This window comes from Diadema antillarum, unplaced genomic scaffold (genome assembly GCF_040938485.1).
Source record: "Diadema antillarum isolate AM-2024a unplaced genomic scaffold, OU_Dant_1.0 seq00001533_RagTag, whole genome shotgun sequence".
NCBI classification, from domain to species: domain Eukaryota; kingdom Metazoa; phylum Echinodermata; class Echinoidea; order Diadematoida; family Diadematidae; genus Diadema; species Diadema antillarum.
The window spans coordinates 379,851-405,912 of NW_027272265.1; the positions used below are offsets into that span (position 1 = coordinate 379,851).

Consider the following 26,062-nt stretch of genomic DNA (forward strand, 5'->3'; position numbering starts at 1 on the left):
TTCTCAATCCTTATGTTTATGAAGGTGAACTTGTCCTTTAAAATGCCACTCTATTGTAGGTTTCAACAAATAGCTTTGACAAAAGACAGCACTTCCATTAAAGTATTTGTCATTCCTCAATCACATTTAACTAAGTGAGCAGCAGTTTGCTGCCCCTCTCTTTATTTTTGGCAGCAACTATTTCGTGTGTAGAGAACAGAACATTCCAAGTAAAATCAGTAAAAGATTGAGCTTCTTTATCTGTAAGATGCTGCTAAACACGCACAAATATGCATTAGCCAACTACTTTATCCGAAAGATTTAACATTCCAAAATTATGTACAAATGTCTGGAAAGATGTGCAAATGTTAACTGTCATGCAATAGAACTTTTTGTGAGGCATTAATAATCCTGGGTTTTTTTCAGTCCTAGGATATTGATAACAAGAGGATTTGAAGAAAAATTAAAAGGATTTTTTGCATACCAGTATTCCCAGCAAAGTTCCATACATGATTTTAAAATTTCCTCTGAAATACAGCTTCCTAAAATCAAGAACCTCCTTGTTGGTCTCCACATTCTATTAACTGTGTCAAAGAGCAGCTTGAAGCATGGAACAGCAAAGCCAAAAAAAAAAAAAAAAAAAAATGCTAAGCAATCCGTTGTCATGCTATATAACTTTCGCATCAATTTGCACAAATTGCACGAGATTCCACTCCTTCTCTCTAACACTTCTTTGATCAGGGAATATATATCACACCATAAATTACACTTAATACATTCCTCTTGACAAAAAAAATCCTCAAATTAGTAACCCTTTAAGAGCACTTCATGGGCCACCTCTTCTTATTACAGCTCCTTCCACCACAGTCAAAACAATACAACCGAAAGATAAATTACCATTCATAAGTACAGTAAACACTCAACAAGTGGGCAGTTAAAGTTGATGTGATTAATAGCATCAATTAGACAGATTTCCATCTGGTCTTTTGAAGTCTCTCTTCAGCTTCCCAAGGCCTCAGATGGACAGGACTTATCCTAACTCCTCTTTTCTGTGATGTGGAATAATGAAGAGCATAATTTTATGATTTTTTTATATATTTTGAATGACACCTTCCTCCTCTTAAATATATAAAAGGAGAGAATCAGGACACAAATTAACTTGTCCATAGCGCTACAAGCACAATTAAGATTATACAAACCCAGATAAATAACAGCTGCAATCACGTGTTAATCTGGTCACATGCCAACATATGCAACACATGGGAGACATTTGTCTATACCCTGGACTGTGATGTATAATTACTCAGCACAAAGATCCCACCCCCTACCCTCTTAGAGAATAAAAATAAAAGAGGGAATAAAAATTGGGTCACTACACCACTCACAGGTGAATCCCCAATGTGACCTAATGCCCAAACGATGCAGCTGTTCAAACTACCCACAGTTTTTTTTTTGCTCACCAGTTCTACTGTCCAGCATACCCGTATTCTGAAGTCACTGTAGGTTATGAAATGCCACAGTGAAACAATGTTCGTGTCCTTACTGAAGAGGGGCTTGTAACTGCCTCCCCTCTATTCCTCCCCCCCCCCCCCCCCCCCCCCCCCCCCCCCGGAAAAAACAAACATGAATAGAAAAATTAGTAAAAAGTAGTTATCCAATCATAAAACGATGCATCAAAGTTTGAATTAATTGAAAATGCAGATAAAGTGTCAGTTACTGTATATATGCCATACGTTTTGTGAAGCTTTCATTTTTTAGATTTTCACGAGTTGGGTGCTATTTTCAAAATTGACAACACACCAAAATTTGAACACTGATCCTGACATGAATGTGGAATTCTCGTGTACCTGTACATTTATCTGCACAATGTTGTTGCCCATGATCGCAAAAATAAACCACTTGCCATATTGTCAGGAAATCTGATCCATGAAAAAGAAAACTCACTAGACATACTGTCTATACAGTATAGATCTGAGGACATTAAAATGCATTCCAGCAGGTTACTCAAACACAATGCAAATTATTTCCCAGTGAAAATGTGTACCATTATGCCCTGAAACAAGGGAAATTTCATTGCACAATATGCTTAGGCACACAAACTTGACTTACTTGTTGTGTTGATAATGATGATTATTCAATATTTTTCAAATATAAAATATCATTCATATTTCATAGATCTAAGGCAGGATTTTTTTTTCCAACTTAACAAAATTAATCTGTGGAGAACACACCTTGACGTGATATGTCTGTTAGTGCCTTCCATTTTCTAGCTCCTACCTTTTACAGCTGCTTTTCAGCTGTTCTTATTTTTGTTTTATTTTGACACTCTCATCAGCTTCAAACTTTTCATCAGGGTCTGGACACATTTTGTCGCTCCCAGATCAGAACATGGGGTTGTGCCTAAAGGCCAAAGTAGACCCATGGGAAAAACTTTAATTCTCAGCCAAAGTTGCGAAAAGTCACTTGAAAAAGAAGGAGAAGAAGAAGAAGAAGAAAGCCGCTAAAATTCCAGGTGCACAGGGTGTAATGGCTGTCCACACCCACTGACATTTCGAATAGTTAAAGGATAAGTTCACCCAAATACATCTGGGGATTGAGTGAATGCAGCAATATATTTAGTAGAACACATCGGTGAAGTTTAAGGAAAATTGGACAATCTGTTCAAAACTTAAAGTAAAGTTTCCGTGCCACCATCGCCAGACAAGAAGACTACAACAGTTTGTAACATCACTGCAGAGCAACTATGTAAAGAAAGAATTAAAAAAATTTCATATTTTTCAACAAAAAGTATGCATTCCCACAACTTTTTACATGTCATGTTAACAGTAATATTGTTCCTCCTGCTTTCTGAAAAAGGCACAAATTTAAGTCAAGTGCTCTTTAATTTTGCTAGAAATATGAAAATATGTTAAATTCTGTTTACATTTTCTTTCTATCTATCCTGCAGTGATGTCAGAAAATGTTTTAGTCCTCTCATTCAGTGATAGTGACAATGAAACTTTATAAATACACAGCTTATGAACAGATTGACGAGTTTTCCTCAAATTTTTACTGATGTGTCCTTCTAGTATTGCAGCATTAACCCATCCACACACATATTTGGGTGAACTTGTCCTTTAAAAGAATGGCCTCTTTTGAGTCTTTCAGATCCTTCCAGGTCTTGTATTCAAGCTTAGACTACTGAATAAGATCAGGATTTCATCAGGGTGATGGCTCACATGTCTTGCCTACAAATTTTTGATCGTAGTTGAAGCCTGACACCAGAAATTCACTCCTTGTCTACTTCACACTCTTATCAATGAGCTTCAGACAATGCCGTGTGACACAGCATAGTCCATCCCAACAATCTGGTGATCAGCTCTTCATGTTTCCACTCATTTGGCAGCTAAAAAAGACTATACTGCAGCATGACTCTTCATTAAGTTCAACATCTGCCACGATTTCCCTTGCAAAAATCAAACTCAGCCGGCACACAACACATGCTGAAATGAAACGAAACAGTTCTTGACCTTCATAGAGAATAACAATGCACACTTCCAGTCACATACACATGGGCGCATACACACACATGCATCAAAACAGGCTTGCAATAATGTGATTTGGGTAGCTTGATACTGCTCTGGCATGAAAATGGTGAGGCACCTACATTTGGGGGCAAACTCCAATGACTGAGATTTGTGACCAGTGATTGCATAAGCCCAGTCTGTCCGTTAAACTTGATCGTCTCCATATTCATGTTACCCTTTTGCATGGTACATTGTACATGTAGGCTAGAAGGAAAACTCCTTCAGTTTCATATATGAATACATTTACATGGTGTTCATAGAACAAGTGGCAATTACCATACAATAGCTACAAATCAAATACCAATGCAATTACACATCATTCAAAAGCTGTTTTATAGTTACATGTATGCTGCGGAAGTTACATGAGAGTATCGTACTAGTTTGACAAGTCTTTCTGTGAACTCAACTCTAGTGGCATAAAAAGAAGAAGAAAAAGGTTGAAACAACAAATTGTTCTGATAATAAAGCAGACATTGCCTCAAAGCTTTGGAGGGAGAGAATCTAGAAGATTACTAGGGGAATATATTGCAACAGTTTAGCAATCCCTCATATCTTCCAGGGAGTTGTTTGTATAGAGAAAACATACCTCTACTCATTACCACCCTTCTGACTGAAACATATCACTTCTAAACATACGCAGTTGACATTACAGACATGAAGAATGTAAATCTATCAGAGATCATTGATTCCCAACCATGAAACTTTCTTTTAATCTATCAAAAATTCAATCAGTTTCACAAACCACACTCGCGACAGATTTCCAACCATTTGTGATTTTCTAGGGAGACGGCAAAGCTAAACATACAATAAGTTTTGTGGCCTTTGAGAGAAATGCATGAAAAAAAAAGACCACTTGGCGATGCAGTGGTATACCTGGTAAAATACAGCAGAGGCGTTGTTCAGTGACTATAAATAGAGCCATCAAAATCAGACTCCAGATCAAAGGTAATTGGATGCTTCCACTTGTAGCCCAAGGATTGGAGACAGACCACTGTACCTCCATGGTTCCATGCATCTTCTCTGGGATTTTCCCCCCTTTTAGGGGAAGGGGAGTTGGTCTGATGTGGTTTGCTTGTTAGGTTTTGTTGATGTTTTTTTTGCTTCGCTTTGTTAGAAAACCATGTAAATGCTGACAATAAGTACATTGTATCTATCCCACAAAGGTTTAATAGGAGAATATCCTTGCAATTGTTGGGGAAATATCCTAGCAATTTCCATAACCCATTCAGGGGGACATATGATATATCAAGCCCTGTTCACATTCGCAAACATCAGAAATTAGAGCTCAATAACTTTTTTTTTGGGGGGGGGGCATTCACACTTGCATTACATTTACTGAGTGATACTTGCCTGATCATTTCATAATGTGAACCCCCCCCCCCAAAAAAAAAAAAAAGTTCTACACACACTAAAATACTGCGGCACATTTATAATGATATTTCTACCAATGTGCAAAATGGGCACGGCCAAAAAGAACAAGACATTTATGCAAACGGCACCACTTAGACACTGATAGTAGTTTCATCTTGATTAATGTCACTTTTATATATACAGCTTCTTCTGAATGCAGAGTACATCTGGATCTGGCTTGGAAAGCTTTGTACCTCATGCGGAAGAGACCAGTTGGCCTACAATGGATGGTATTTCATCATCAAGCTTATTTTCATTATTTTATTTTTGTAGCTTGAAAGACACATTTGAGCACAGTAAAAAGAAAATACAAGTCACAAACCATGTCGGATATCACAGTGGGCAATTCAATATGCTCATTCTTTTTACTTTATACACTGGTATATTTTTTTGTGTCTGAAGTTCTAACAGGCCAAATATCAAATCATCATTATTCTAGCACAGACTTTCTTGAAGAATTTGCTTTATAGACTCCATCACATGAATTCAGAAGGTGCAAAGCTCTCTGTATTAAGTTTCTATGTGGCGTAGCTGATAAACCGTGAGGCATGTTTGTTACGGCAACAATGTTCCTGCTGCATTCGTGAGAGAGGGTGGATGGATTAAACAGGGGGATAAAGAAAAAGCGCAACATAGTGACACTGAAATGGACTTCCTTAACTACCTTCCTCACCGACATTCGTGCCTTCTTCAGCAAGAAATCAAGAACAACCGCAAAGTGCTTGGGATCGGCACATCCACCTCATTACATTCGCCGAAGAAACCCCTAATGTGAATAAGCAGACAACATCCTGGTTCTGAAAGCTGCGGGTGCTAAAAATAAAACCCAGCGGCTTCCTCGCTGGGCCTGTAATTCCATACATTTTGTTGAGAAAACATCCAGTTGGTAAATAGGGCAGAGATTGTGTATTGAAACACCTTCTAAGAGCTAATCATCAAGGGGTTACCGGTATCAACACAAGACGCTGACGCCCCTACGCTACAACCTCCACCAACCCCACCCCCATCCCCATCCCCACCCCCACCCCCCTTCTTCCAAGCAGAGTTGCCACAAGCTGTGATTCTCCACTTTGATGCCCTTCACACAGTATTAACACTCCCTCAGGATATGCCTTAGAGAAAATGCTGATAGTACTACACGTAAATAACAGACCCTTTCCTTGACCTTGACAGGGGTGGTGTATTTCGAATGCCACGCAATAAGGCTATGGGGCTACACATGTAGTTCATCTCTTGCATGTTCATACCGTACTTTTAAAGGTCAGAACTCCTGTTTGAGCTGTACATCTTAGAAACTGACCACATGTCCATCAGAGTGTGCATGTTCAGCATTTACTTACACGTCCATCAGAATGTGCATGTTCAGCATTTGCTTTGGTTGTCAATCCTATTTGACAGAAAATGCCTAATTCCAAATTAAATGTGACCCGCTACAACAAAATGATCCTAAAGTCGGGGTAGGTCGATTATTTGAAAATTGCATGATATAATCCCCTAATCTTTCTGCTTTAAATTGATATATAACATATTTTATAACAATAATCGGCTGCTGAGATATCGATGTTTAAAAGAGAGCATGTCGAGGCGTCTGGAAAATCACTGTTTTGAGAAAAGCGCCCTTAAAGTCTTCCTTTCGACGCAATCGCGATCACGGACACGCAAGTTAGTTTTCACCTCTGGACAATAGAAGGTAAGCCCTAGCAACCCCCGAAGAGTTCATTCAAGCACATCAGCGTCGGCGGTCTCCTCACCAACCAATCAGTGACCAGAATGTGAGAAGCGGCTTGAGCATGGCGCGCCCCGCCGGCACGTGCACCAGTCGACTGGGCAGTGTGCGAGCTTCACGCTTCGGTCAACAGCAAGCAGCAAACTGACCAAAGAGATCACTCTGGTCGTTGTTAGGGGCGGAACCTATCTGTGGCGCTCAATCCAAATTTTCGAACCAGTGCTTCGTTGAAACGCCAAAAAACATGGCTCAGAAAAACGCTAGTTTTTGGTCTTTCCTTTGATCATTTTGCTTCAAAATTTCGACAGATGATAGAAGACATGTTAGACTCCAATAATATATCAAAATCAGAATATCGTAAATTTTGACCAATTTTAATGCTCTGACTTCAAAATCGATTTTCACGGCTTCAACCGTGCGCGACTTTAGGACCTTTTTGTTGTAGCGGGTCACAAATATCAATAATATGCAACATAACACTACAATGGTGAAAGAACAAAAAGTCAGTTTGTTTTTCACAGCAACAGTTTTGCTTAAAGTTAAACACTCTTGTTCCTAGACACACACACAAAAAAAACCCAACAAACATCTTGAAATCCATCTTTACATAATTTTCAAGAAAATGTGGCCTGTTTTAATATTCTGTTGCAGAGCAGCTTGAAGAGTTCCATATTGACAATCCCAGGCAGTGAACTTCATTGTGTCTACAACATATGTACATGGTGTATACCTCAACAGCATGCTCCTGATTCTGAGTCAAAGGCTGTATGTCTATTAAAGATGAACAGTGAGTATTCAACTATGCATTCAAGAGGGCACATCTGTTAACTTTCTGAGTCACAAGGAACACAAGTTGAACAGCCACATGGCATGCCTTGAATACACTCTCCGAGATGGAATAGAGGGGCTGTTATCAACTCTATTGTGCTCCTGATATCCAATTACAATCAAATCTGCACGGAAAAGGTTCTGATGGTATAATTCTTACAGCGACCATAATCTAATACCCCAAAAAAAAGGAATACAAAGATATTTCCCAAAAGTAATTCATACCATTTTGAAAGTGAGCTGGCCTTTTCATATTTGATGACGATGGAATGCAGATGTTATCAAAACTACACTGCATATGGATATACATATGGATAACATGTGTATTTGCGCACTACAGTGTACTTAGACACAAAGCACTGCCAGCTTTAAGAGAACAAAAAAGGAGCTGAAAACTGCTTATCCAAAAGTAGCAAACATCATGCACTGAAATCTGTGTCCTTGCATCTCAAACTCATGCAGGACAATTTTCAAGCAGGCCTTATATTACAATTTTCTTTTTTTCCCCCTTTTTTTTTTAAATAAAGAAGTTTTTTCTCCCTTTTTGTATTGCTTGTTTGAGTGCTTGTATTTTTTTTAGGATAACTCCATTTTCAATCTAAATCTAAAGTTTTGGGTGATAAAGAGAGTGGAATTAGTCATACCAACAGAGTATTATTTTGAAGACCTATATTTCTTCTGTCTTACGTGTTTTTAATCTCCATGGTCCACCCAGAAAGGCAGATTGATGTGTGCAAGAAAATGTGACACAAACTTTGAAAGAAGATAGCAATAGTATTGACAGAGTAGAATGATCATCAGCAGATTGAGCTTAAAGAGTATGCCAAGTTTTAGGATTATCTTATAATCCCTTCATAGCAGTTGCCATGGAGACTAAAATCCCTTATTTGTGTCCACAATGGAGACTGAGCTGATGAACTCCAATAAACCCTGAACTTCTATCTAAACTTTTGTTAATGGTATACATAGCCATTAATGGGACAGAATCAGTGTGCATACAGGAATTTAAAGAGTCCTCATTCCCAACATTTTTATCTCCTCTGAAGTTCTCAAGATCATACATTGTTAAAATATCTGACAGTGAAATCAAACATTATATTTGGCAACAGGGTGTTCAGGTACATGTATGCTGCTCCTGAATGGCAGAGTAATTTCCCTCTGTTTGTAAAGCAAGCAGCTACATTTTAATGTGTTAACCCATTGAGGACAGGCTGATTTTTCTCCAGCATGCATTTCCTATAGACATTTGCCCGAGTATACTTTGGACCCATCCTCAGTGGGTTAAAGAAAAGAATCTATGTTGAACTTAAAAGTTAAGATCAACTTAAAATAAAGGCTGTTGGTTTCTTGTTTCACTTTTATCTACTGTTTTTTAGAATCCACTTCAAATTGTTAGCAAAATTTAATTTTTTTTTGTCCCTTACTTTATTTTGTTTATTGATGCCTGTATGAAAAAGTCTCCAAAATTGTAGGAAAGTTTGAATATTAATGAAGTCACACACAGCCTATCATAATTTTTAAGTTGATCTTAACATTTAAGATTTTAAAGACAGACAAAAAGAAAAATAGAGAAATAATCTCAACCCATCCACAAGAGGAGAAAATTCCAAATTTTCCTGTTTCTTTTGTTTAATTACTATGTTTCTTTTACCATTGAGAAAAAGATTGACTCTATTTGGAAAATATGACATTTACGCAACTTTTTTCACATGAGATAACACATTAAGAAGTATCTCCTATCAATATACATAAAAATGCAGGAACAGTAACTTCAGATGCCGAGACTTTCCCAGTGAACATAATTATGTTGCCGAACTTGGGAATACAAACTGCAGCTACTAGTATCTAGAATGCTGCCCTCTTGTGATTTCTGTGTGGACAGCTCATTGGCAGCAGAAACTTGTTAGCAGATAGGCCATAACACTGATCACTATCTTTAACTGATATTCATAAGAATGTTTGTTGTTTTTTTGGTTCAAATCTGCATGCAGTGTAATGGGGCACAGCTTTATGGGGTCAATGGTTCATGCCCATAGATTTTCTTTTCTGAATGACCTGAAATATTAAATCCATAATTGGCTTTCTGGAGATTCTTCCACTGAATTTGCTGCAGGCTATACATGTACCACATAAGATTCAAGCTTTTCTTGTTGTTTTGCAAAATAATCTTAATGAACTAATAGACTAAATATTTTCATGAATAGATTTTTTTTTTTTTACATTTATCTTTTACAGTTCGACCTTGATTATCCGGCCATGTCGGGACCGGCGCTCATCCGGATAAGCGAATAGAGATTTCCGGATAAAAGGAGGCCGGATAATCGAGGTCGAACTGTATTCTTTTTTTTTTTACAGGAAAATCATATTATTATTTGCTTATGATCCAGCAGCAACACATCCAAGCTATCGAATCAACGATTTTGTAAATGCTGACTCTGAGTAGCTTCTTGAGCTCACTCATAAACACTGGGATGGCAAATTCAAAGGGCAATTCCAGATAATTTATATAATTTCATATCATGTCGTACACAAAACTATCATATTACATATCGTTGCTGGGGCGACAAGACCTCGTATCTACAAAATGTCAAATGTTCAGGAGAGCCAAAAAACATGGCGGCCAAAGCACTGTGGCGAATGGGATAGCCTTTCCTTTGACATGCCGTGGTGGCTTCATTTTTGGAGTAAGACAATTGGGATTTGGACAGGACATCACTTAACCCATTACTTGTCCATTAATCCAAAAAAGTCATTTTCACCAAAATTGCAGATACAAGGTCTTGTCACCCCAGCGACGATATAGATTTGTAGAATTTATTGAGGTACTTGAGCAGGTAAAACAATACTCTGATTAAAAAAAATAAACAAACAAAACATTAATGCATTGAACAAGGATGATAGCATGGGAGACTCACATATTCCAGTAATGTATCAAAGTCATTCCATTACAATACCTTTTACTTTATAACACGTTCACCTGTGTAAATTTCTTCTTTTGTTCTGCCTCCTTGGGAACTCAATAATGCATTCTGGAATATGGTGAAGCTGCTACACATCATCCTCACTTGTAATTTGCTGCAAATTTTGACAACATTCTCGGACCCCGTTTACAGTGCGGGGCCGGGCCGAGCCGCGGCCGAGCCCAGCCTCAATTGCGAGGCCGGGCCCCGCAATTTTGTCCGTTTACACTGCCGCGCTTTTTGATTCAAACCTTTCTATATGTTGTCATAGTGGCGCTCTGCTTGTAAACAAATGCAATTTGGTATTGTCTGGTTTTCAGACCCTTTGCCAAATTAATTCTGTAGTGACGAAGTCGCCGTTCGGGCAAAGGCCTTTGCCGAAGGAAAAAATCCTTTGCAGGACAAAACCACCTTAAACTATACTAGTTTTCGACGTTGAGGGGGTTAATATCCTGAACAGCGAAATAGTACAGGCAGAGGGTTTGGAAGCCAGACTAAAATTGGCCGCGCATTTGGCCCAGTTTACGTTTACACTGAGAAAAGGCTGGGCTCGGCCACGGCTCGGCCGTGGCCGAGACCACCTCAAGAGCGAGGCCAAATGCGAGGCCAATTTTGGCCTCGCATTTGGCCTTTTGCGCGTTTATACCGAAGCGGGGCTGGGCCGAGCCGCGGCTGAGCCTCGCACTGTAAACGGGGTCTCATTCCTCATCCCAATCACTATGATTTCTTAAATTCTGTACTCAGTATGTCCAATTCTATAAGTTCAGATCTGAAAGTCTAAAAATCATCTGGAGGTCTCCTTTAATGAGCAGCTACGTGCAAAGGTGAGGTACGGCAAACTGTACTGGAAGGATGTGGATGAAAAATGCAGCGCAATACAGGCCAAGCTCAGATTTCACACTGTCACACCAGTGAACAAACATTGAAATTAAATTCTGACGGTCCGATTAGCTGAAAGGAAGCACAAAGTAGGATGACTCAAGCCTGTTTACAAGTACCAAACCCGAATGCATCGCATTTCAGTGGTATCAACGTTTCATGTGGAGGAACTCATGTAATCTTGATAGGTCACTAACCTTTGTGGCTACATGTTGTTTGGAAAATCTGCTTTCTTTCTTTTCTTTTAAAATTTTTTTTTATATATCAAGGTCATAGGTACCATGTTCCCCTCCCTCTCCCTCCCTTCCCACTTCATCCCTCTTCCCCCTCCCCTTCCCTGGAAACCAGTATAGCACCAATCCGCGAGTTTGTGCATAGAGGCATAGGCTCATCGGGTATGGTCAACACCAGTCCAAACTCTTCAGCTGTGTGTGTACTTACACAGATATCATAGTTAAAGCTGAACACAATTTGTTTAGTGGGATTCTAAAATATATCTGTACTGGACCAGCCTTTCCATGCACTCCATGGAATCCGTATACTACCAGGGAGGTGTTTCATAAAGCTGTTCGTAAAGTTACGAACAACTGAAGAATGACTGGTGAGTGCAGTTCTGATGTGCTATACTTATCAGAATTTCAGTCATTCAGCACAAGAACTGATCACCAGTCGCTCGTAAGTCGTTTGTAATTTCACAAACAGCTTTGTGAAACATCCCCCCAGGTCTTCAAGGGTTATACATCCGCATGCGGTGATTGAACCAGCTTCATCGTGAATCATAATCCATCTTTAAACAAGAGCTCTACTGTGACTCAGACATTTTGAAAGGCACCTATGGCAACCTGATCTTCATGTCTTACCTGTGGATGGTGACTTCCTGTACGGTGACCCCTCGCTTGTCCTTTGACCCAGCGTACTGGAAATGATGAGGCCCAATGCTGCAGTAACAAGCATATCAGGACATTTGCAGAGTAATCAATATTTAAAAAATGAATTCTCCCTTTAATGTGAATCTACAATAAAAATAAAACACCTAACTTAAGACATCCATTTAGGACATTGGCATTAGCTAGCTGCAGACAAGAACTCGCCACTTTGACCACTGTTCACACAACAGTAAATATGACTCCTGCAACTTACCAGACTGCAACTCTGATACATTAGTTTAATAGATGGACCGACATTTGAAGTAAACTACTGTAGTAGCCAAGTGTTAAATTACAAAAAATTACAAAAGAAAACGCATCATACTCAGTGCTCTGGCAAAAGGAAATGAGTATCCTTTCTGAAGTTTTCCCCACACATCCATTGAATGCCATTGATGTCTTTGACACAAATAAGATCAAGAGACCACATTTTAGTTGTGAATGTTACAATAAAATCACAAATTCAGTGAGTAATGTTTCAGTTGTTTACATTAATCTCCACCATTTTTTTCATTGATTCAACACATTTTAAAAGATCTCGTCATCATTTAAATGACCAGGATCACACATTGTTGTTTATCTGATTATCGTATTTTCAGCTTCCATCTTTCATCTTTCAGTTAATGAGAGAAGGAGGGCTGCATGTTACCATGACAACAGTGTAAATATTCACAGAACCTTACACGTTCGTCCTTAGAGAAAGTCTTAAATCACTTATGAAAGTTGACAGAAAGATCTGCATTTAGGAGAAGATCATCACTCCTGCAGCTGCGCAACAACAAGAAAATTTGCCTAGATTCTGCATGTACACGGTATATTATGGAGGGATCACATCGTGATTTATTGGTAGTGTTATTTGATGAGCAGGCTTTCTTTTCCCACCCTATCAGAGCATCACTGCAGCTGTTGCAAATGCTGTTCAACAGCAATACATTGCCATGCCCAGTTTACAGTCAAATAGGATATCTCTCTGTCTGCCTACACATGCAGTCACTTTATTCTTGCCTGACTCTTCATTCACGTTTGACAAGAGGATTGCTCATGGCCTTTGAATTTTCCAAATTCATATTTTTTTTTCAACTCTTCTTTTTCAGCTCTTCTAAGTTCTATCTTTTTGTATCCTTCTGTCCAAAATACGTGTGTCACCCCTAGGAATTCCTAGTTGATACTGTAGCTAGGAAACCACTTATTACTAGTTCAGTGACCTTCGTTTTTCAATTTTGACCTTCCCCCATCTGTGCTTGCTAATAATGTACAGCATCTTTGAGCATTCCTAGGTAAACTTGTATGAAACAATAAATCAGGAAAATAAAAACATACTAAATCAGCTAAAAAAAAGTCTACATGATGTTGCCAATTCACTAAATATTGAAATTATTACAGACACAACTTCATAAAGTGTAGAGTAGTAGATAATGGTGCATAATATTCATCCCAAAACACCAACTGCTGAATGATGCATCGGATCAAAGGGTATCAACATTAACTCACTAAAAACTTCTCTGTTCCACAAGGTGTAACAACTACAAAATAAACTTGAACACCTTTTGACCTACTGCAAATACTTGGCAATGATGTTCAGGGCCTCGTACACATCCATGTTCTCCTTGTACAGCACAAAACGGCAATAGTTTGGTTTGTCCTTGGGCCAGCGAGATCGACCATGCTTTCCTGGACAGAGGATAGAGAGGAGAAGAAGAAGTCTCATTCCTGCAAATAACTCTCCATTCCATTTGAACATATCGTTTACTCTACATAAACAAGAAGAAAAATCATGTAAATAAAATAGCAAAGGTTCCATTAAAGTCAGACTAAACAGGAATATTATGGCATTTCAAAGTACAGTATCTATTTATAAACATTGATATTGTTCACAATCATCATGCAAAAAATATTTGAGGTGATGACATCATCTTGTCTTCATCCTATTGACCTGCACACTGTCTAGAAGTTCACTCAATTTCTTTCACTGAAAAGAAAGCAACAAAATAGAATTATTATATTCTGAGAATCATGACTTTAAGAGGGAAAGGAATTAGAGTTGCTAAGACAGTAAAAAACAAAATAAAGACTGAACAGCATTTGTTAACCACCAATAGACCAGTTTTATTATTAAACGCATTCAAATTCTATGACTATTTTTTACATGAAGGTCGTTCCTGCAGCCAGAAAGCCTGCTCACGGTTACCAAGCATTGTAGCAACAACTGATGTGAATGGTGAATCCCAAGTACTGAAATTTATTCATCAACAACAGGTCAATGGAAATAATCAATACGTAATACAATACAATAATCAATAAATCAATACTAGGATCAAAGGAAAGAAACATTCATAAATTTCTCTACTAAAATCAATCTACATGTATTTAAAGTAGCATCTGTAAAGCCATGATGTCATTGCTTCATTTACTTTGCATCAATTTGACTGCAGCTGTATCATTACTTTCTTAAATACTATTTGGAAACTTTCGAATTTCATAACTTCCTCATCTTTTGCATGATTTTACATGAAAACCTTTACTGTTCTGTTTTATTTCATCTCCTGCTAATTTGCACATAGAATGGAGTTACCTTTCAATGGGGAGTGAGCAAGCTGGCTTACATACACATACTTGTACAGTGGTACTGGAAATACAGTGCGGGTATATACCTAATTTCAAGAGAATATGATAGCTGCCACATTCAGTGAATTGCCAGCTTTGTGGGATAGAATTGCCACAGAAGTCTATGAGTACAAACACATCAAAAATCTTGGTGGAAGTCTGGGAAAAAATAGGACAAATATCTTCTTTTTCCAGGATGTCTTGAATGTCAGCAGGATGGCTTGTCAATTGATTTACTGAAATTCAAATAGACATGGCTTTATTGATATACCTGATATCGTATATCTTATTCAAAACTTTCAGTGATTTTTTTTTCTCTCACTGAAAGCTATTGTAACTGTCATTTTCAATACATTTGTTCATCATTGATAGCAATGATTATGAACTGGCATTTAGAACATGTTCTTCCCAGGGAAAATGTGCTTTTTTACATCATAAACTTTATAAGTAATCATCTAACACGAACACACACACACACACATATTAAAGTAATTGCACATGTTTTGCAGACAGTGATAGTATGACACATGGTGACACGTGCAGGTATTACCGTACGCTACCAAAAAAAAAAGAAAAAAAAAAAGATCCACATAAAGGGAACCTGCAAAAAAAACCAAAAAACGGATAGTTACTGTCCAAGGATAATCCTGTCGGGTAGGCAGATTGTTCATGTGAAGTTAATCGTCGAAGCAGCTGCACTTGACCTGATTACAAGAAAGAGTGACACCAAAGAAGATCCTGACGTATCTTGTTGCCATCTGGGGGAGACCAGGGTGCCCTGAGATATCAGCTTTTTATTGCCTGTACGTGTATTTTGAAGGGTGTGAGGTGGGAGCATGTTTAGACTACATGACGTCACATCCATCATTGGTGGAACCCCAGTGGTGGATGGGGGGGGGGGGGGGGGGGAGTGAGTCCACCTTTGATTTTGTAAAGGCGCCCTCTCTTTTGGAATTCCTGGATCCACCCCCTGAGCCCAGACACCAAATGATGAGACCCTGCATGACAAAAACCACAAATGGACATTCCTAACCTATCTTTTAAAATAATGGAAAGAAAGTATACACTCTAGGAAAGTGTTTACTGAGAAGAGAGGTTTTGAAGTTTAAGATGTATTCAAGAGATTAATCTCACCAACCTGCGCACTGTGCAATGAATGGGACAAAAAAACAAGCAGGAATTAATGTAGAAAACACTCCCTCTCCATTTTTTCTAATAACTTTCCTCTTCCTGCCTTTCTTCTATTTCTGCTTTACATGCTTCCCTCACTTCCTCTTTCCTTTATCTGCTCCAATCTATCTATCACTTTTTCTGCTGCTTTCCTTATATCTCTCTCTCTCTCTCTATCTCAATCCTATCTTACCTTTTTGCACCCCACATCTCCAAAAGCTGATCAATCACCTTCCATGTACAACTCAATCTACAAAAACATGGATTAACATGTCATACCTGCCAACCCTGAGACTTAATAAAACTGAACAAACAAAGAAAGTTTATTTAAAAATCTGAACTTTCATAAATTTCATATACTTTACTATTACAGATACTTCCAAAAAAATCAGAACACACCGATATTAATGCGTTTTCTTTCTGTGAAAAATCTGAATATTCAGATTAAAACTGAACAGTTGGCAGGTATGTCATGTACACTTCTTATTTGTCTGTTTGTGTGTTGCTGCTTTTATTTCATTACAAGATGCACTTATAATTATGCAAACATCACAGAACCTCTTGCTCCAGGAATATGAGCACAAGACGAATCTTTTGTGAGAAATGGCACATATCACGCATCATCTGCTTTTCTTTCTGTAATTCTCCTGTTGCCTCACCACAGTGGTCACTATAGATCTATCAAATAAATATAACGGCTATCAAACTATATTTCTGCTTCATATGCAAGCATAGATGACGGGGTGGGGGACACAGGAAAGATCTATAGGGCAGTATCATAAAAATAACAGAAGAAAAAAGTCCTGTTTCTAAGAGCTCTGATGCATAAACATATACAAACGTATGGTGACCTCATCTTTTGTGGATGACCGATTTAAATTGATAACGCAAACAAGATGTGCTTTCAAAACAACAACAACTTGACTAGAGTGGAAAGATTTCCAGAAATGGGATTGTCAGAGAGGACATTCCTCTGAACTGCATAAGATACTCAGAAAGTTGATCAATATGTAACATTCAACCCAACCAGCAAGATGAAAGCAAAGGTTGGATTTCAGTTTATAAAAGATTTCACGGCCAGCCAGCCTCTCCAATTTCATCCATATCAGTAGCAGACAGGAGTTTTGTTTGACAGCATTGTCTCTTCTGCACAGTTGATATGCTACATGGTGTAAACTTTGGTGTCTGGATTCTTGGCAAGTGCTTTTTGTAGTCCTCTGGAAATATTAAAAAGTGGTATGCTACACAGTATAAACTCTGGTGTTCGTGGATTTTTGCCAGTGCTTTTACTAGTTCCTCTAAACATCAGAGAGCTGTGCTTTGGGGTGTAAATTTTGGTGTTTGTGGACTTTTGCCAGTGCCTTTAACAGTTTCTCTTGAAAAAAAAAAAATGGTATGTTACATGGCGTACACTTTGGTATCCAGGGATTTTAGCCAGAACATTCCAATGTGCTATTCAAAATTATAGACCTGTGTATGCTAATCAGTATACACTTTGGTGACTGTGGATTATTGACTGAGCCTTCAAAAGCTAATATAAAAATAAGGGGGTTGGGATATGCTAAAAGATACATACTCTGGTGTGATTTTTTTCCCTATAGCCTTCATTTGTTGAAATAAAACTAAAGGAACGTTGCATTAAAGTGTTTTCATAAGTGTACAAGCATAGAAGTAGAGGAAAATCTTTTGAAGTCTGAACTAGTAACACAATGTTTGGTCATGAATTGCATTCGTACCGGACGTTATTCAGTTTCTAGATATACATGCTTGTTTATGAATGTTTCTGCTTGTTGCTTGTTTTTTCTTATCTGGAAAAGAAGATGACTGCATTTTCTCCATAAATCATACACTGTCAATTCTTGGTGATCAATCCAATCCCCCAATATAATTCACAACTACAAATTTATAGTGAACATCAATCTCTGCACACCTCCCAATAATATCATATTAGAAAGTCAGTGGTTTAAAGAGCACTGTATTCAAAACAAATTACTTAAGATGTGATGGTACCACAGCACTGAAACATAATACATGTCTGCCCCCAACATGAGGTAGATGGTTAAACTTCACAGTGCACACAAAGAAATATGAATTTGATAGTGGCTAGATGACTTGCAGCTAAACACAGGTCATACCCTTTCATACACAAAGTCAGGCCCAAGAGCACTCCTGGAGCTATTTGATTTATGCCCCTCTGACTTGGTTCATACAGAGAAACATTGCTCCCTGAGACCACATGCAAAGTGGCTGCAAGAGAGGCATAACTGTCATGGTGAACTTCAAGTGCGCAGGAACTTCTAGAGAGTTTAAAGTTCTTCAGAGAGCTCCAGAGCTAGGGTCACGAGGGGCCTAACTTTAGAGCACTCCAAGACCAGACTGTCTGTTAATACAGAATTCAGAGGGGTTCAGTGGCGAGAGCTTTAAATGCCCCGTATGAATGGGGTATCAGTGATATAAACACAGGACTTAATATGCCAGCATCATCTCAGGTTACTTTCAATTGGCTTTCCTTGTCTCTGCAGGGGCAACCCCGCCACATATCCTGGGTCATGTGTCAAGCAATCTGATTGGCTGTTTGTCCGTCTTCTAGAAGAAGAGACACACCAATCATGTCTCTGCAGTACCAAGGAGAGGGGTACAGGGAACTATTCTATCACTGTTTCGCTTGGAAAATTAGATCCCTGTGTAAAAGATGATGTCATTTGAGTCTCTTGTCTTCAGTTGAAGCCCCTTTGAACCACAATCCTGATTAACACACCTTTCCAACACACCCATCATGGTTGACAGCAAGGGAACCTAAATGTGTCAAGAGAATTTCATGCCAAACTGCCCATCAAAACATTGATCAGCTATCAAAACGTGAGTACTTGTTTTTTATTTTGGCATACAGAGTTTATCGAGTTGCTGCCCTTGTCTATTTCATATGCACTTTCTCTTTTCAGGGGGAAAAAAAATCTACAATTGGCACCTACAAGTGTACCAAACGTGTACTGACAGCACATCTGCATATAAAGCAAATGAAATATTAAGAAAATCAAACAGAATCAAATTCAGTTTAATTCATTTTTTTTCTTCAAATCAACCTTCCTTCTTTCCTTGCAAGCCAGTTGCCTTTTTTTTCTTTCTTTCTTTTTCCTTATTGTCCTCCAAGTTAAGACCATCATCTGAAATTATCACTGGTAATGTGTGTTAATGAATCATTGCTGGTAGACCTGACTATGTTCCAACCAAATGCTATCCAGTTGAGGACGAGTTGTTTTTGCAATAGTGCACCTTTCCCATAGACACCTGCCCAGGTATATTCCTGACAAGTCTTCAATGGTTTAATAATGGACAACATCAACAAATTGGCAGGATGCACAGTATGCGTGAGAGGAAGAGGAGATCGATAGTGTACATACATGGCATCCAGACATAGAATGCACAACTCAAATTGACCAACATGGCTGACACTACTTTGATACAGCTCTGTACTGAAAAGCATTATTGTCAGGATAGATCATTCATAAGACCTCTTCTATCATTACCATTCTTTTCATAACAACTTATATTGCATTCTAACATGATATTTGGCCCTTGGGTTATTACTTTGTTTCCTGTATTCATGAGAGTGCATAAGATTTGCCCATTTATGGAAGTTGGATCAATCAGATGAAACATCTTCAAAGTGTTAAAATGCATCCTTCCTCTTGCACAATAGTAGATTTGCAATGTAGCTTAGGAATGGACTTGAACATCCTTGTCTTGCGCAATGCTCAGTGACAATACAGGAAGGAAACAGCGGAAAAGTTCCATCATGTGGTCTATCACCTAGTAGGACACTTTCCGACTTTTTGGGGGAAATTACCTTGCTATACCCAAAGTTGGGAAAATATGTAAAATTATAATTTTACATTCAGCAGGTTTTTTTTTTCATTCCATTTCATTTATTTACAAATTCTCATTAAAATGAAAAAAAAAAATCAAAAAACAACAACAACAACAAAGGTAAGGTGAGAACATAACATCATGTGGGATATTTCTACTTTAAAAAAATGAGATGCCTCACATAGAGAGAGCCAGAGGAAAAAAAAAAAGAAATTTGGGCAAGAGAGAATATGGAGGAGCCAACAGAGACCATTGGCCATTGTATGGCTTAGCTCCTTCTGGAGATTTCACATTTATTTTGAATATCAAAGAAAGAAAGACAGGGAAACCAAGGCAGGAAAATAGGACGTACTGCAGGTAACAAATAACAATTTGCTTAATTTCAATACATACTAATTACTGAAAGCTCACAAGATTTACCTAAAATGTCCAAAATCTGCCCAGCTACTCAAGGTTTTCACATCTAACAGCAAGAAAGAGAGCAAAAATAATTTCTGCATCTCCAACAACCACCTCCACCCCCCATAAAAGTGGGCTTGGATAGATTACACAATTGAGCTAAATATCCTTGATAATTGACCTCTGGTAATAAGGTGTGCCATAACTCTTCCTATAAGAGAGAGGAACTATTCTTTATCACAGATAGCTTTGATTTACTTCCATACCCATATCCTCTTCTCTACCATCAAACCTCAGGACACAGGAAGGAAATGTGCTGAAATGTGTCATTATCTCCTCTCACGGATCCATAAGTCGGCTGGGTTGATTACAGAGAAAACTGCACTGAGGTCAAAGCGGGAGTGGTAGTGGCCAAAAGCATCACAATTGATCTGGTATATATAGTTCTGCACCATTTCCTGATCTGGCATTTATGAACCTGCACCCTTTCCTTGCAGGAATTACTAAGAGGTTGGCCTTTTGTAACACTGCATCCACTCAGCTTGGCAGGCACAAGTGGTGAGTATCCAATTTTTCACCATTCTGTATTCATTAAATTTTAAATCACAGAATACAAATACTAGCATGTGTGTGAAATGTTCTATATTCTGATATCTAATTTCCTTTTTTTAATATTTTTTTTTTACACAGGTTTACATAGCAGTTGCATTCTTAACCTAACTCGAAAGTACATATTTTGACCAGCATATTTAGGCAGAAAATTCTTTGAAGATCTCCTAGACTAATCATAGGTCTAATGCAAATTTCAAGTCAAAATCCCTGCTAGACTTATAGCAAAGCGGCATACTAGTATTTGTTTTGATCAAAAGCAAATGAATTTCCTTCACCTTAAAGGCTTGGACTTTATGAACTTAGCTGGATTAAAAAAAAAATGAGGAAGACAAAAGTCATTTGTTATCCCTATAGAAATACCTAAAACAATTTTAAACTACGGCTATCTTTTTTTTTTCGGATCACATGACAAATCTTCTGGAGAAAAGGTATTTCCTCCCCCCTTCAAACCTTTGTGTTCTAATTTTAATACTGTAAAATGAGAAATGTTCGCGTGCATTTTAATTTCGCGAATTTCGCGAGCGCCAGGATTCGCGAAATTAAAATGCACGCGAAATTTCTTATCTACACTATATGCATTGAACGCAAGAGGCAATTCGCGAAAATTTCTTGCCACGAAAAAGGCCGTCGGCTCCAATTCGCGAAAATTTCGTGCCCTGAATATATCATGTTTTACAGTACTCTATCCACAATGCTTTTGCATTGGGGAAAACATCTTCATGTTAAAAACGTGCCACAGGTTTTACAATACATGAAGAAACAGTATTCATTGTTTTCTCCACGTTTCTCGGCACTGAGCCTGTATTATTTTAGATACATACATTTTCATAAATACAGTATGTGTAAGGGTGCTGTGAATCACTATTTCTCCCACCGTCTGAAGATGGATGGATGACTTACATGATTGGACATGGCAGGCTGCAGTGTTACCATGGTTAAATCGATTAGAAACGATATTAAACAGAAATATCTACAAGAAAACAGAACACCCCACACAGTCATTGTTGTGGCCAGGGCCCATACATGTAACATGCTGAAGTTATGTATTGATACCAATGATATTTTCTTGTTTCAGTCATCATTCATTATAACTTTTAAGCATTTCATTTCTAAATCAGCACTTATACTGCTAAAGGTTGATTGACAGTATTGCAGTACAGGCATATCACAATTGCAATCTCATATATTTTCAATCTTCAAATGAAACACTTTTCATGTGTGCAAAGTGCTCTGCCTGGTTGTCATTTCTTTCATTTTGATTGTATCTTTCTGGTAAACAATTGATAATAGTTTTGTTTGCATTGAATACACACAGTTAATATCAATAAGACTTCAAACGCCTTATTTTTGTCATATTATAATGCAACTTTCACAATTTTCTTTCTCTGTTCAAAAATGTATCGTTAGAACCTGTAGCTATAGGGTTTGTGAAGAAATATATATTTGATGAGAAATGTATTTATCATTTTTATTTTTTGCATTTTGAGCAATGTCATAACAATAATCGATGCAAAGGCAGTGAAAAATACAAACTGACAGATTCATCTTACCCTGTTGAGGATGGTTAGATTTTGCTTCAACACGCATCTCCCTCAGACGCTTGCCCGAGTATACTCGGGACTCATCCTCGATGGGTTAATGACCTTAACACCTACAATCAATCCTACAGGCATTTTCAGTTCGTTTCAAAGACCACAGGAGTTCAAACTTAGAGGCACTACTGTCATGTTAATTTGCAAATATAAAATTTTGCTTTCATCTTTACCTTGACTCACCAAATATGCCTGCAGAAATGAAGCTGACTTTTACCCTATTATTACCACACATTTTCCATTACTTTCTGCAGTGAAAACAAGAAAATAGAGTTGTGTGCTTCGAAAAGTGGTAAGCAGGATATTGTGCTAAGCCAACAGGATGGGGGATGCAACACCAGACACCCTTGCTACGACTGAGTTGCTGTACTACAGCTGGCCAAATGAAACTACTCCAAGCGGGAACTCCACTTATCAGTATGTCATCTCCACCTCTCAAGTGTCTTTCCTCGTCGTCATGGCAATACTCATCATTGTCTTCAACATCACAGTGCTCCTCGTCCATCATTTCACCCCCGCCCTCAAGGTGCCCATGAGCGTGTTCCTCAAGTCCCTGGCATACGCGGATCTCTGGGTGGGGGTGAACTGCGCCCTCAACATCGGAGTGACGTACGCTGGCGGCTGGCCCTACGGTCTGGTCACCTGCAAGCTGGTTGGCTACCTGCTGCTCGTTGTCGTCCTGGTGAGCATCATGAGTTTGACATGCATCAGTCTCGAGCGCTACGCTGCTATCCAGAATCCAATCCACTATCGCACTGTGGTGACATACACCAGGTCACGCCTTTGTGTCATCGCCCTCTGGGTTGCCAGTGGGATCGTCTTCCTGCCTGCTTTCTTCAACTGGGGCAAGGCCTGGGATATCCACGGCAGCTGCACCCTCTTCTGGCGCTACAACATTTCCTTTGGCTTCTTCGTCATCGCCATCTTCATCATGCCGAACCTTCTCATCTCAGCAACCTGCTACATCCGCATCATCTTCATGCTGGTTGCCAGGCAACGGTGGCTCAGGTCAGGTGCGGGGACCTCCGCCGAGCGCCAGCACGAGCGACTGATGGCAAAGATTGGGCTGGCAGTGATGAGCGCCTTCTACGTGACGTGGCTGCCCTACGTCGCAGCAAGCTTCCTCCGCTTCCTGAATCTGGCCAGCATCTCCCCATCATTCTACAACAGTGCCCTCTACCTGGGCATCAGCAACAGCTTCCTGAACTGCATCATCTACAGCATCTCTCACAAGGTCTTCAGGGACGGTCTGAAGAGCCTGGTGTTGAGATTCTGCTGTTGCTGCCTCTCCTCCAAGAGACCCGGTAGGAAGCAATCAGCAGCCAGCACAAGGCACACGAGTAGCAACGGCCAATCAACAAGTGCCGCTGCCTCCAGCCAAATCGACGAGGCGGAAAACATTGACTTGGAAGTTCAGAAACACAAACCTTGAATTACACTACCTACAAATACAAACTCGTCTTTGCCATGGATAAAGTATGCAGCTGAAAGTTGACCATTATTTTTTACTGGATCTATTTTGAGACTACATCCATTCCTAAATGAGCAAAAATTAATATTTATTTCAGTTACTGGTGACAGAATCATGCCAGTTTTTCATATGAACTTTTAGATTTAAAACAATCTGAACACAACAACTTCAAAAACTCTTTAGTGGTCTTTGGTGATCTGGGTGATCAATGCATGCAAAGAATAGTGATGGGGTGATTATCATTTCTGTATTAAAGAGCATTGTACAATTGCATATTGCAATGAGACTCCCTGGTTAAAGCTTAAAGGGATAGTACAGTTTTGGTTGAGATGAGAAATAGGCTTTCGAATTTTTGCAAGATACCAAGAAAATACTTATAATATAGCACAGAGCATACCATTTTAAGAGGAATTCAAAGTTTATTTGATGAAAATCGGGTTTGGAATAACTGAAACATTAAAAAACAAAGTACAACAAAGCGATCGTTACAAAGTGTGGGTCCCACACTTTATTAGAATCATTCTTTTTTGGATATCTCAGCCATTTCAAAACCAATTTTTATCAAATAAACGTTGAATTCCTCATAAAATTGCATGCTCTTTCATATTTCATATGAGATTTCTCATTATCTCACCTAAAAATGTTAGAAACCTGAAATTAGGTCTCAACCAGAACTGTACGATCCCTTTAACTACAAGATGAGACAAAGAAATTAGTACAGCTTTTATCATAGCCATCATTCTGTCTTTATCATATATAGTGTCAATCAAGAACTGAAAGCAAAGTTGTTGACTTTGTCATAAATGATCCTCTGTTATATTTACAAGAGACTGATTATAATCATATACAATGTACTCAGCAAAACGTACAACTACGAAGATAATACATACTTTATTAACCTGTTCCTGAAGTGTCCACTCATAGGCGGGAACTGGGTACATCAGGTTCCTAAAAGGTACACATACAATTTATGTACATGTACACTGTATCAGTCAGACCGCAGCACGTATGCTAATGAGCCAATCCGGCAAGATTTATTCAGCACTCTCGTTGACGATTTTGGCGTTTGAAAGGTGTCTTGTACATGTGAGATTTTGCGAGAGTTTGACAGGGCTATGGTTTTCACAGTGTAGCGACATGTACATACATTAATCATGGCTACAAGTCACGGTAAATTGTTCTCCAGACTTTGATCTTTATTTTGATACCACATTTGCTTATAATATCAGTTCTTATCATGACGATATAATCAGTTGAATTTGTGTAAAATTTGCCTGCTTTTCACGGAAAATTTTGCGGTCTAAAGTTCGTTTTTGGTTCCTGACCGGATTAAGAAACTGTTGTTTCTGATTTTGGCTTTTTCGTAGAGAGGAAACTTAGATGCTCATCATATATTTGAGTCAAGGAGACGCAAGCATGATTTATACTAGTTTTTCCATTTTGAAATGTTTGTAAAATTCACTCTTAAGCCGGAAGTATGCTCCACACAAAGTGTACAGTGGCGCAAAAGAGCTCTCTCATTGGACAGTGCTTGCATTCAGCGCTTGAACTTGGCTTGAACTACAATGTACACGCGTGCCTGTATGCAAGCATACGCTATGCACACACGTGGCATAAAACCGTAGCAGCGTAATGACGTAATGCAAGCGCTGAATGCAAGCGCTGTCCAATGAGAGAGCTCACTCTTGAGATTGCACGGTTTCAAGCTGACCAGCACTGACATCGATGTATATTTTACTGGTTCCTGACCGGATTAAGCAACAAATTGTCAAGATATTTACATAGATACAAAGATTAAGAGATGGACTACCAAATAATGCATTTTCATTTAGACGCAAGGTGAATTTGGTATTCTTTTGACGTCTTGAACATGTACTACACGAATGACTTTTTTCATCATTATTCAAGCTCAAATTACGCTATGATATTTTCCATTAACAATAATTTGAGTAACATGTGACGATAGCTTACATATTTTCCTTGAATTTGATACCAAATTTGTGAATATAAGGTGTATTTTTGTTGCCGAAAGCCCAAGGACAAAATCCCCTTTCGCAGCTCATTACGTATGCA

At 38.7% G+C, this 26,062-nt stretch overlaps 2 protein-coding genes across 2 annotated transcripts in view; one reads left to right on the top strand and one right to left on the bottom strand.

Annotated features, from left to right (window-relative positions):
• Window positions 1-26,062, bottom strand: part of LOC139710450 (pseudouridylate synthase 7 homolog) — a 140,492-nt gene that overhangs the window by 107,875 nt on the left and 6,555 nt on the right. The window contains exons 5-6 of the mRNA XM_071622367.1: window positions 13,831-13,945; window positions 12,209-12,286 (exon numbers count right to left, since the gene is read on the bottom strand). Of these exons, the coding sequence (XP_071478468.1) occupies window positions 12,209-12,286; window positions 13,831-13,945 (193 nt within the window). The remainder of the gene's footprint in view (window positions 1-12,208; window positions 12,287-13,830; window positions 13,946-26,062) is intronic.
• On the top strand, window positions 22,841-23,950 carry LOC139710430 (probable G-protein coupled receptor 21). Its single transcript, XM_071622346.1, has one exon. It carries the CDS (start codon window positions 22,841-22,843, stop codon window positions 23,948-23,950), a length of 1,110 nt encoding a protein of 369 aa, XP_071478447.1.

Coding starts and splice junctions, on each gene's coding strand:
- LOC139710430 (XM_071622346.1), top strand. CDS start 22,841: ATGGGGGATGCAACACCAGACACCCTTGCTACGACTGAGTTGCTGTAC.